Here is a 12,445-nt window from a genome sequence, read left to right on the forward strand (position 1 = left end):
GGAGGAATATGAGGTGAGGCCAAACAAGGGGGAAACACACTTGTTGAGGCCAGAATGGAGCAATAAGGATCACCTTGCTCTTTGGGTGAGATGCTTTCTATAGAAATTTGGATATGAGGGGAGTGGGAGGATAAGAATAAAGGAGACTGGGAGTGGCCAATAGTGAATAAGAGTATCTCTCAGTGACTCCTCCTGTGGGAAAATCAGAGCAAAATACCTGCTGCCTTTGAAATTGTGGGCAGAGGCGAACAGATGGCAGTATGGAGGGCGCCATTGATGAAAAATCTGTTCTGCCACTGAAGGATTGAGAGACCACTTGTGAAGCAGAAGAATAGATCTGGTCAGTCTGTCCACTAAATGCTGGACTTCCCCAAAATGTGCACTGCCAAAGGAAAAAAAAGTTGTCTTAAGGGATCACCCATTGCCACATCTTCATTGTCTCTCAAGAGAAGGGGTAAGAATGGGTTCCCCCTGTTTGTTCATGTACCAGACCACTGAAGTGTCTATTTGTATGGCAATCATCCCTCATGGGAGAGTGTCCTGAACAGCCTGTAATGCTAGGAGAACTACCCTCATCTCTAGGACACTGATGTGAAGGTTGGCCTCTTGCAATTAATGCCCCCCCCCCCAGTTGGGAAGTGTCTGTGGTCACTGTGGACCTGAGAGACATCTGGTGCATGAGTCCACCTGGACACATGTTGCTTGCAGATCTTTGTGATTCAAAATGCTCACTGTAGTACCTTCATATAGAATCTTGCCAGAGGCAGAAATGTTATTGAGGCCACCATTAAATAGAGAAGCTGAAGAACCAATCTGCCTGGTGGTGACTGGAGAGACAACAGATGTGCCACCTGATGCTGTAACGTAGATAGTTTGGCTTGAGGGAGACATGCCACTTGAGAATATTGACATGAGCACCTATGAACTCCAGGACTAGAGTGAAAGAGAGGTGAGATTTGTTGTAGATGATTGTGATGCCCAGGTCTACAAACAAATGGAGCAGGTAGTCTCTGGCAAGTGTTAGCAGATGTCTGGTGGGAACAGTGAAGAGTCAGTCATTATGATAAGGAAACACCCAAAATCCCAGCAATCTCGGGTGAGCTGCAACCACTGCCACACACTTGGTGAACACTGAGGATGGCTGTAGTGACACCAAAGGGCAGGCTCTGAAATGAAGATGACTGGCCCCCTGCTGGAAGTGAAGCTATCCCCTGGACCCTGCAGAGAGGGGTATCTATCTCCAAAACACTCCTGGGAAACCCATTGCGGTTTTTGGAGCCACATCTTTCTAATCTCTTTCCGGTTCCGTGAGAAGGTCATCTGAGGAGTAGAAAAATGTATACTTACGACAGACAGACAGGGTTTTCCCATCCTGATCACTTCTAGACAGGGTCTCTTTAACCTTGGGGCCAAATAAGGCAGATCCATCAAATGATGCATTGATGAAGGACGTCCTGAAAAGCTCTGCAAAGTCGCAAACATGCATCCAGGCATGCCTCCTAATGGTAATGGCTGAACCTGCCACTCTCAAAACACCTTCTGTAGTGTGGGAAATCATCCACATGGAGGCATCTGACAGGGACTGAAATGTGGCCAGTTGCGAATAGACAGTCTTTTTATCCTCTGATGTTATGGATTTGGAAATGGACTTGGAAAATTCCTTAGTCAAATCCCTCCAGAACCTTCTAAATTATGCCAGGTAATTCAGTGACAGCAGGGAAAAGGTTATGTCCAAGGCTGTAGACTCACTTTTAGTGAGGTGGAGGGAAGGATTTTCCTTGACAATATTCTTTTTGTTGGCTGCTCCAAACAATATGGCATCAATTGGGGAACCTCTGCTCCAGTGGGCACAGTCCTTGGGTGGAAATAAGTACTTGGCGGCTTTCTAGGAATAGGTTCTGTTGTATCCAGATTCTTCCAAGCCTGATGGTTATAGTTATTCCCTTTGGGAAAAAAAACATGTTCCTGTGAATTATCACATAGGTGGCAGTACACCAAACACTGAAAGTGTGATAGGAGACTTAGGGACACAGGTGGGCAGTGGTCTCACCTTCAATAACCACATCGCCACAACAGTCAGGAAATCCTTCTATGTGGCACACCTCATCACTAAGGGCTTTTCATCCAGAAAAAAGGAGGTCATTGTCCCACTGTACTCATCCCTCATTAGACCCATTATAGAATACAATGCCCCATTTATTATGCACCTCTCAAGACATCTGCAACAACTGGAAAGGCCGCAGAAATATCTCACTAAAAGAATCACAGGCCTAAAGCAGATGCCCTATGCTGACCACCTTAAAATAATCCAGCTACACTCTTTCGCATATCATCTACTCCGAGGCAATCTCTGCTTAACATACAAGGCCATGTCAAATCCAGAGCTGCTAGACATGCTACACTTAAAGAAATCCCAATCCCTCAGAGCCACACACTGCAGGGATCTAAATCTTGTCATCACAATAAACAAAACATGCTGGAGAGATAGGTTCCTGACCCAGAGACTCCCCAGACTCTGGAATAGACTGCCCATACATGTCAAGCAGAGCGCCTCTTTGGCCCTCTTCAAAAGGAACCTTGATGATTGGATGAGAGAAAGGAAATTCACCCCAGGGATCACGTCAGTCGCCCTGCTAGACAGGGGTCCAGGGAAGTTAATAGTGTGGGAAGAAAATGCCAGGGAATTGTTATGGCTAGGCTTGTATAGGCCCTAGGGCCGATGGCCTACTACCAACCTATGAACCTATGAAATGAGATCCACTATTTTGTCTGCAGGGTTACCATCCTGAACATATCTGAGCCGGTTCTGAAAGCCTGAAGAATCACTCACTCATTCTGGGAAGGGTCAGATGACCAACCACCTTTCTGACTTTGAAGGTTGAGAATTTCTCTAAATGACATGTCCTCTAGAGGTGACCTGGGGGACCCCCTCCCCTTCGTTGAACCCAGTGTCTTCTGTTAAGGGTTTACAGGTTCCTGCAATGAATCAATGTGTCACCTGTTGTACTTGCACTTCCAGGGGCTTCCACACGGGGATGGTCCAAATAAGACCCGGAGGTGTGTGGGGAGTTCTGCATATGGACTGTCTCAAGCTGCCCCAATGGAACAAAATGAGTAGTCGCAGGATGCAGGGCAGACAGTTGTAGAAGGAAAGGAGTTGAGGGGGGCAAGGATGTCCTATCCCCAGTCATGAGGAGAGCTCTTTCCGGTGCTTCAAAATGCAGAAGCTGATGGACAGCCCAAGACTACCCAGTAGGAGCCAAAGCCACATGACTTGAAAAGCCCATGGAGTCCCAATGACCCTGCCTTGACACAGATGTCAGAGCAGAGCTGTCTAGCACCAAAGCCCCAAATAGAAGGTATGGCTCTGAAAGCCTCAGAGCCAAATCCCTATCCCCAGATTGGTGCCAAAGCTTTGGCTTTGGACATGGTCTGTGGCAGTTGGATCAGAGAAGATGTCAGAGTTGACAAAGGCCAAGCTTTCAGATCTGACAGAGACAGTCCTGGGATTCTTGGATCTAGTACCTCCAAAGCCAAAGGACAGAGAGGAGTAGGAGTAACTAAAGGTGTTTGGCATGTTCCAAAGCTCACGGGTCCAATGGGAGACAGAGCCAGGAGTACTCCTAACTAAATCTGAGTCCTGAGAAATTTTCTCATTATTGTGTCTGCATCTGCTTTGGCAGGCTCCTGGTAGACCTGAAGGATGAGGAGGCGGATGGAAGTCTGGCAATTTCACGTGGTGTTTCTTGTAGAAATGGAGTGTAACTTTGAAGAAACAGGCTCTGGAAAAAAAAAACTCAGTTGTCTATGGGGAGGAGACCTCACAGAAAACAGTGTAGGATCTGAAGCCTTCAGGATTTTGGCAGGTGGAGCCAAAGCTGGAACAGAGTGAGGACAGCGGTCAGGGAAACTCTTCCTCTAAAAAACACAAAAACCACAGTAGAAGCAAGAAGAAACTCTTCCTCTACCTTCTGGGTTTTTCTTTGGGCTTTTCCCTTTTTCCCCGAGATTTTTCCACTGGCTTCTTTTCCAGACACAGAAGAAGACTAAGAAGAGAGTAAATCTTTAAGAACTAATTAACTCATATGCTCAACCAAATCTCTGTGAAAGAAGCTCGAAAAATTTCACACTGAACCTCATGGTACGTGGTCCCTAGACAATACACCCACTCTGAGTGGGCATCAGAGTTGGGTATCTTATGTCCACGAGTTCTTTTTAAACCCAGTGGGTTTGTTCGACATGTCAAAGCCAACAAAGAAAGACAGTAACAGTAATACAGAAAAAACAGAACAGCAGAATGAAATAATACCAGTGATGGTAATCAAAGAAAAATTTGAGACAAAGAAATACCAACAATGGTACGAAGAGTACTAGTTAAAAAGTAGAGAAAGAAGAAAATAGGGAAAGGCATGAGGTCCAGAAGGAAGCAACAACACTAACAGCTTTCAAAAAAGTCTCTCTCTTTTTTTTTTTTTTTTAACAGGGAAGACAGGATCGAGAAAAAAAGACAAAAGGCGTTAGTAAAAGGAGAGTTAATAAGCCAAAAAGAGCAGGAGTAAGAAGGTGGCTAGAGATAGATTTTCTGGGAGTGGCCTGGCTACTAGGCCTAAGAGTATTCATCGGTCTAAGTGAAATGGTAGTCAGATGAGAAGACATTGGTTTTTGTCTAGAATCGGTAGTGCAAAAGGCCTCCTTGGAAGCCAGTGCCTGTGTCGCGGCTCCAGACCCAACTGAGGCAGAGACAACCAAAGGCTCAGAAGACTAAGAAGATTTCTGCAGCATACCGGACTACGAAAGGGTCTCGGTAGAGGCCTGTGTAGATATCGTATCAGGCATCACTGAATTCTGAAAAACTGACTACTTGCTTAGAGGTAGCATTGTTTGCAGGCTTAACCTTGTGTGGACTGTCTCTATCTTTATCTCTACAAATTATTGGCTGACAGATGCCATTTCGGAATGCAAAGATGGAAGAAGAAAATACCTGTCTACAATAAGAGCTCTATGATGAATGGTTCTCGCATTGAAGAGGGCACAGAACCGGCAATGGAGGACGTTGTGGTCTGGGCCTAAACAAGTGACGCAGTATGAATGGAAGAATTGGTGTGGTATCTACTTTCCACAGGCGAGACAATTGTTAACTTTTTCGGACATCGGTTAGTGCAACAAAAAAAGAATCCCCAACGGGGTACTTAGTTTTAGACATTTTCAGCTGTAATTTGAACTCTGGTAGCGACCGACTGGTAAACTTGCAAACTGCTTCTGCGTGGGGTTCCACAGCAAGAAAGACTGATGATGGAATCGGCTGCCTTGCTTTATAGCACTGATGCCCTGACATCAGTCAACAAGTGGCAGCAGCTGACGCATAAAAACATTGACTCTGGTATTTGGGCTGGCCGTGGGCTACCACAGCATGGCTAACTCACAGGTGATGACTGCAACAGTGAAACACGAAGAACATCTCATGGCTCCATGATGGGGGCATGTAATATAGTTATTGTTATGCTGTTATTGAATTAATGGAAGCATGGGACAAGAAAGACATGCCATTACTAAGTCCCAAACATACACTAAGGAGTGTGATATAATGCAGATACAAAGTCTTCAATCAGGAAATGGGTAGTGAACTAATGACGGACAGTCTTTCCCGGTGAGGTTTGCTAGCCTCTAATACAAGTAATACAAGAGAGAATTCTGGAATGAGAATCTCAAGACCAAATGAACTCCTCCACTTGTCTTCACAAGAAAATGTGCTTTAATCCAAAAACAGTTGAGCGCTTTTGTTCTACAGCAACAGACTTCTTCAAAACTGTTCAAAACATTTTCAACCTCACGAACACTCAACTTATTTTGGAATAAAGTTTTCTTGTGAACTCAAGTGGAAGAGTTCCATTGGTTCTTAATACGTTTGTTTTGTCCTTCAGTACTGTGGTTGTGAATCTTTTCTGTTAATTTGTTAATTCTGGAAGGAGATTTTGTATTTAAGCAGGTACCCTGAGTGTGGAAAGGAATCCTAGTTGCCTTGGGAAGGAACTGCAACTTGTCTGAACTGAATTAATCCTATGTATTCAAGAATGCTTGAGGAATTCTACAAGCTGCTGCATGCCTTTTGTAATATGTTGGTATGTGCCTACTCAAAGGATACAGCTTCTTAATTTTGCCCAGGTAAAGTGCCAGCTTAGCACCTCTGCATTTGTTTTTCTCCGAGAGATCTCACTGACAAAAAATGTTAATACTACTACTTGATTTTGATGTAAAGCAGCTCATTTCCAGTGATACAATGCTTACCCTCAAAGCATTTGGTGGTTCTCAAATGGGGAGCTCTTTATGCCCTCTCTGTATCTGCACAGATTTTAGGAAGGTGCTCTGGTTTTCTCCTCATTCCAAAGATGTGCTGTAGGTAAACCGCAGATAAGATGTGCTATGTGTGAGTGAGTGTGTTCCCATCCTGCAAAAGTCTAGCAACACATTCAAGATTCTTTTCTCTATCATGTGATCACTGAGTACTGAGATAAGCTTCAGCAGTGTCCAGGACTATGGACAGGATAAAGCAGGTAACTGGAAAATGAAAGCATGATTGAAAGAAAACCACAACAGGTATAAAATCTGCATTACAGAAGAAAATTAAATCTATAATTATACAGTTCTTCAATTAAACAGACTATTGTGGTTAACATGTAAATGTGGGACACAACGAAACATGTAAACTACATGCATTATATACAATGTGAGAAAAGTAAATTATTATTTAAGAACATATTTCAAAAAATGTACACTTGGGGAAATCACATTTTATTTCTGAAAGAAAGCAGAGGTACACTCGAGTAAAAATAGTGAAAATGTCAGACATGCAGATTAGAAAATACACACACCTACCATTTCAGATAAAAAAAACTTTTGACACGCCAAATGTATAAATTATTTAGACAAATAAATACTTGAATTCATTGGGTATAATACCAAAAATACATGTTAATGAGCCATGAGTTTTAAGTGGCAAACTTAATAACAAAATGGTAGAGAATATCAACAGAAAAGGAAAGAAGTAATTGAAAATTACACTGTGATATGCTAAGAGTGATGCAAAAATGTGTTCATGTTTAATCTGTGCAACTTTACTGGTTAATGAAAGCTGCACTCTTACTGACAGCTGAACAAATGCTGTCCTCTGCTGGCGAAGCTTGGCACTGCATCTTGAAAACTGTTCTATAGCAGCGTCTCTCAAAAAACACATGCACAAGCTATTTCACATATATATAAATAACTGTGCACAATCTTTTCCGCTTTCTAGACAGTTTCAGCAGACTTTCAAGAACATGTAATAGCAATGGATGCACTTCCTCCTTTCGCTATGGCCTCTGATGACTGGATATGCTGCAAAAGCTGATCACAGTAAAATGTACTACGATGTTTGTGTTTCACTGCGTCAATTTCTCGTAACAGCAAGACTGGAAATATAACACTTCCCTCTCTTAAAACATCTGGAAAATAGATTAATTTAAATTAAATAATTAAAAGAATGTGTATCTCAGTGGTGCACAACAATCTATATCAAAATAGTTTTGCTATTTCAAAAGGAAGCCAGATTTCAGCATCTTAACCAAAGTATGTTTATCTCATAAATATTTTATTTATTCAGTTCAATGAATCTATGGGCATATAACTAGAAAATGAGTTGAATCAAAGACATGAATTATTTCTTTTAATTAAAAAAAAAACAATAGTATGCATGTGAGAGCACACACACACACCCACCCACACACATATGAACATGTATACATGCATATATGAGTGTGTGTGTATTTTTTATTTGTTATATCAGGTAGGTGGGCTGGTCACAACCTTCACCCATAACCAAGGTGAGAGGCTAAATAACACCAGCTAAACAAGTATCATTACATTCAGATAGGCTAAATAACACTACAGTGTACAAGCAAATACCTTTTTCATTCTTTTGGATTACATTACAGTACGAGTTATATACAATAAATACAATAAACAATATATTGCAAGAAGAATCAATTAAATTGTGTTTGCAGTGAATTACATCTGGAATTAGCAAGCACTGCAAACTTAAAAAAATTTAGGTTTCTCATAGGAGAATTATACGCACGCACTCACTCACTCACTCACTCACTCACTCACTCACTCACTCACTCACTCACTCACTCACTCAGACACACACACACATATACACACGTGTGTGTGTAAGTGTGTTTGTATCTCTCTCTCTCTCTCTCTCTCTCTATATATATATATATATATATATACAAACACGTGCATAAAGTCATATTACACACAAGTGTGCACATATAGCATGTAAAAGTATATAGCTGCAATAGATATAGCTATATATACATATATATATATATATATATATATATATATATATATATACACACACACACACACCACACACACACACACCCAAGCCTCAGCAAAATGATGTATCTATATTTTCTGTTTCCCCCCTTCTTCAAAGTTTGGGTTTTGGATCTGACCTCAAATCTGGCTTTGGCCCCTTCTAAGCTTTAGATCAGATGCTCAGGCTCCTCCTTTACCCATAATCCCTTGTAAAAGGAGTGGGCTACTTCAGATCAAGTTTGCCCACCAATAAAAGTCCTTCTACCATGAGGGAATTTAAAACTGTAAAGCTGTTGACAGCTAAACAACTTAGCTAACATGAACACTGCCTGGCTGAGAAAATGAGTGAACAGAAAGACACAACCTTCAGGACTCAAGGCAAGGTCAGCTAGAACTATCCCATAATGGAAATGTTCTTCTTTGTTCTTCTTCTTTTGGCTTTTCCTGGTCAGCAGTAGCCACAGCGGAACTCCGGTCCGCTAATGATTGGCAGTAGATTTTTTTATGGTGCCAAGGTGCCAGCCCAACGCCCAACCTTCAATGAAGGCACGCCCATTCACGCATGTCTTCTGAACTCCACTTGACCGCGGGGAGGACATGCAGACTCCACACAGAAGGTGATCCAGCCGAGAATCGAACGGGAGAACCTCTTGCTGTGAGGTGACAGCACTACCGCTTCACCACCGCAGTTTCCATAGCAAGTAAAAACTTTGTATACAAAAATTAAAGCAGGGGATGATGGAAAGGTAGTTGAGGATGAATAGAAAACAGGTAACAGAGATCTATTATTATGGTGAGTATTTAACTATTGTATCTGATGTTGTCTTTTCTGTCTGTTCCTCAACATATGGGACACATTCCCCAACTACTTTCTCAATTAGAAGGCCTCATGGAAGGAAATTCCAGAGCAAGGCTGAATCAAAGGAATTGCTAGATCTGAAATGTATATCTAATTTATAGTGTGAGATGAAGGCATGTACCTTGGACCAGGTAGCTGCAGCACATATATCATCAATTGGAACACTAGAAAAGAAGGCTGTAGGTGAAACCGCAGATCATGTGGCATGAGCTTTTGGAGTCGAAGGGTGCAGCAATCTTCCTTCTTGACAAACAGGAAATGCACTGCAACAACCAGTGTGAAAGTGTGACTTTGGACAATGGTTTACCCTATTTAGCTGTAGAGAAGGATACAAATAATTAATCTACTTTCCTGAAAGGTTTTGTCTGATGTAAACAAAAATGTAACTGATAATGGACATCAACCAAATGCAAGGTATATTCATCCTTGCTCAAAAAACTTAGGAAGGACGCTGGAAGATTTATGGGCTGATTAATGGATGATTCAGAAGCCATCTTAGGTAGAAAGGACAGGCTGATTTTCAGGGACACACGGTCCTTGTGAAAAATTAGCTCAGAAATTCTCCAGGCAGAAGTGATAGTCATCAGAAATAAAGTCTTCCATGATAAAAAAAAAGTTCAGATCAACCCTAGCAGCAGGTTCAAATGAAGGCCCAAGTCAAAGCCTGTAGCATTATAGTAATATCCCATGGAGGGACTGGATCAGTATGCAGAAGGCATAGTAGAAAGGTACATTGGAGGAAAGCCTTGAATAATCTGAAAGGTGAAATGGGCATATGACCCACCCCATGGAAAGAGGATATTGCAGCTAACTATATCTTGATTGTGGAATAACTGGCTCTACATTGGAAAAGGTGTAGGAGAAAGTTCAGAATTGATGGAAGAGGGCCGAAGAAAGGGTCAGTATTTTTTCCAATCACCAAAACAGAAAACCTTTCACAATTGCGCTTGTAAATTTTCCTGGTCAAGGGCTTTTGGAAAGAAGACAAAATGTGGACAACTGAAAATGAAAACCTGGACTATCGAACCATCATTAGAACTGAAGAAACCATGTGGTCAGTTTGAGGGACTGAATAATCAGGTTAGGTGACCATGAAGGGTGAGAGAGAAGATCTGGGTTTGAGCTCAGCAACCAGGGTGGGTGGACTACATGAGGACAGAGGAAAGGAAACCAGATTTGTTGAGGCCAATAAGGGACTATGAGGATAACTGTGACCTTCATCACAGATGTTTTCTGAAAAAAATTTGGACTCAGGGGGAAGAAAGGCATAAAGAAGAGTCCTGGGGGCCAAGGATGCATTAGATCATCTCTGGCTGACAACCCGTCTTAGGGAATTAGAGTGAAGAACTTGTTGCATTTGGCGTTGAGGGGAGAGGCAAACAGGTTGCAGCAATGTCAATCCCAGTGGCTGAAAATCTGCTCTGTTACTAATGGATTAAGGGACCACTCGTGAGGTAGCAGGACAGACCTGCACAACCTGTCCACAAGGATATTGGATTTCCTAGGATATGTGTTGCTGTCAGAAAGTGTAAAGAAGATATCACCCATTGCCATGCTCTCATAGCCTCTCGACACAAGAGCTCTGGTTCCTCCCTGTTTCTTGATGTAACATAAAACTGCTTTATTGTCTGTCTGATTGGATATCACATCCAAAGGGAGAGAGTCCTGAAAGGCCTGCAACACTAGGACGACTACTCTCATCTCCAAAATATTAATGTGAAGGCTGACTTCTGTTTGGGACCCTGCTTTTCCCAGATAATGCCCCATCCCTACCCCAGTTGGGAAGCATCCATAGTCCCTAAGGCTTGGGGGAAGGAAGAATGAAGGGATGTCCCAGTAGAACATGCTGGGATTCTGGCCACCACTGTATGTGAGCACTGCAGATGTTCTTTAGAATCATTCGAAAGGACATGAGTTGTCGCCTGATTGACCACTGAATCACCAAAGTCCACTGAAGAACCCACATGCATAATTTGGTTAGTGGCACTAATGTGATATATGCTGCCATGGAGCCCAGAAAATGAAGAATTAGTCTTGCAGGTGGCTTCTGATCAGATAAAACTTCTCTGTCTTGTCGATAACGAGCTGTAATTCTTGACTGAGGAAGTTTTGCTATCATAAGTCTTGTGTCCAAAAGTGCTCCTATGAACTCTAGAGACTGGATTGGGTTTATCTTGGACTTGAATGAGTAGATACCGAGAAGGGGAGGTGAAGAGCCATTCATCCAAATATGGGGAATAACTGACAACCTTGCAGTTGTAGATGAGCTGTCACTAACAAACACTTGGTAAACAACTGGAGGGGAGCTGTGGTGAGACCAAAGGGTAGAGCTCTGAATTGTTAATGAATGGTTCCCAGCCAGAAATGAAGGCACTTCCTGGAGTGTCTGTCCGTCTTTATGTGGTAGTAAGCATCCTGAAGATCTAGCGAGCACATCCAGTCATTCTTCATCAATAATGGAAGAATGGACTGAACTGTGACCATCTGGAATTTTGTTCACTTCACAAAACTGTTACTTAAGGCCAATGGGCCTTTGGTCCCAGTTTTTCTTTGGGAATAAATCTTGAGTAAATTCCAAATCTTCTCTGAGACCTCTTGGATGACTCAATTGCTCAGAAGCTTCCTTATTTCTTAAGCGGATTCTTCCCTTTGTGAGGGTAGACCATTAGGAATTATTTTGGGGCATTAAGAAAGGGTGAGAAAAAGAATGAAATGGTCTCTGGTTATGCTCCTCTACACCCATTTATCTTCAGTGATGGATGTCCAGGTTGCTGGATGCAGGGATAAGCACCCCTGACTGCTTTCAGAGTGTGACAGTCAGGCACCTATTCAAGGAACAGTGGAAAGGCTTCTCTGAGAAAGGACCACTGAAGCCTTGGTTTGTGGGCCACCTCTGCCACTTGGGAATGTCCATTATAAGAGTTTCCATCTCTGCCTCAGTGAGCTCTTTCTCTAGAAGTATGAGATCCAAAGACCTGGGATTTATGAAAACAAATTATCTTCCCTCTCTTCTGGTTTCTGGAGAAGGTCCTTAGAGGGGTAAAGAATTTGATCCCTACAGCAGACAGGGCTTTACCATCTTTATCATCAACATCTCGCTACCAACATTAACCTGTATAACTACACTCAACTCATCACTAACATTACCAGACCCAGCAAAAATAACAATAAATGCTCAGTCCAGGACTGGATCTTAGTTTTGGAACGTAATAAGATCTTCTCCTC

At 42.4% G+C, this 12,445-nt stretch overlaps 1 protein-coding gene across 1 annotated transcript in view; it reads right to left on the reverse strand.

The window, feature by feature from the left end:
• Positions 1-6,773: 6,773 nt before the first annotated feature.
• Positions 6,774-12,445, reverse strand: part of DNAAF5 (dynein axonemal assembly factor 5) — a 1,078,404-nt gene continuing 1,072,732 nt past the window's right edge. Inside the window, exon 13 of the mRNA XM_044089685.1 lies at positions 6,774-7,478. Coding sequence (XP_043945620.1) covers positions 7,306-7,478 — 173 coding nt within the window. The 3' untranslated portion in view covers positions 6,774-7,305. The remainder of the gene's footprint in view (positions 7,479-12,445) is intronic.

Source organism: Protopterus annectens, chromosome 12.part0, assembly GCF_019279795.1.
Source record: "Protopterus annectens isolate FY-2018-M chromosome 12.part0, PAN1.0, whole genome shotgun sequence".
NCBI lineage: Eukaryota > Metazoa > Chordata > Ceratodontiformes > Protopteridae > Protopterus > Protopterus annectens.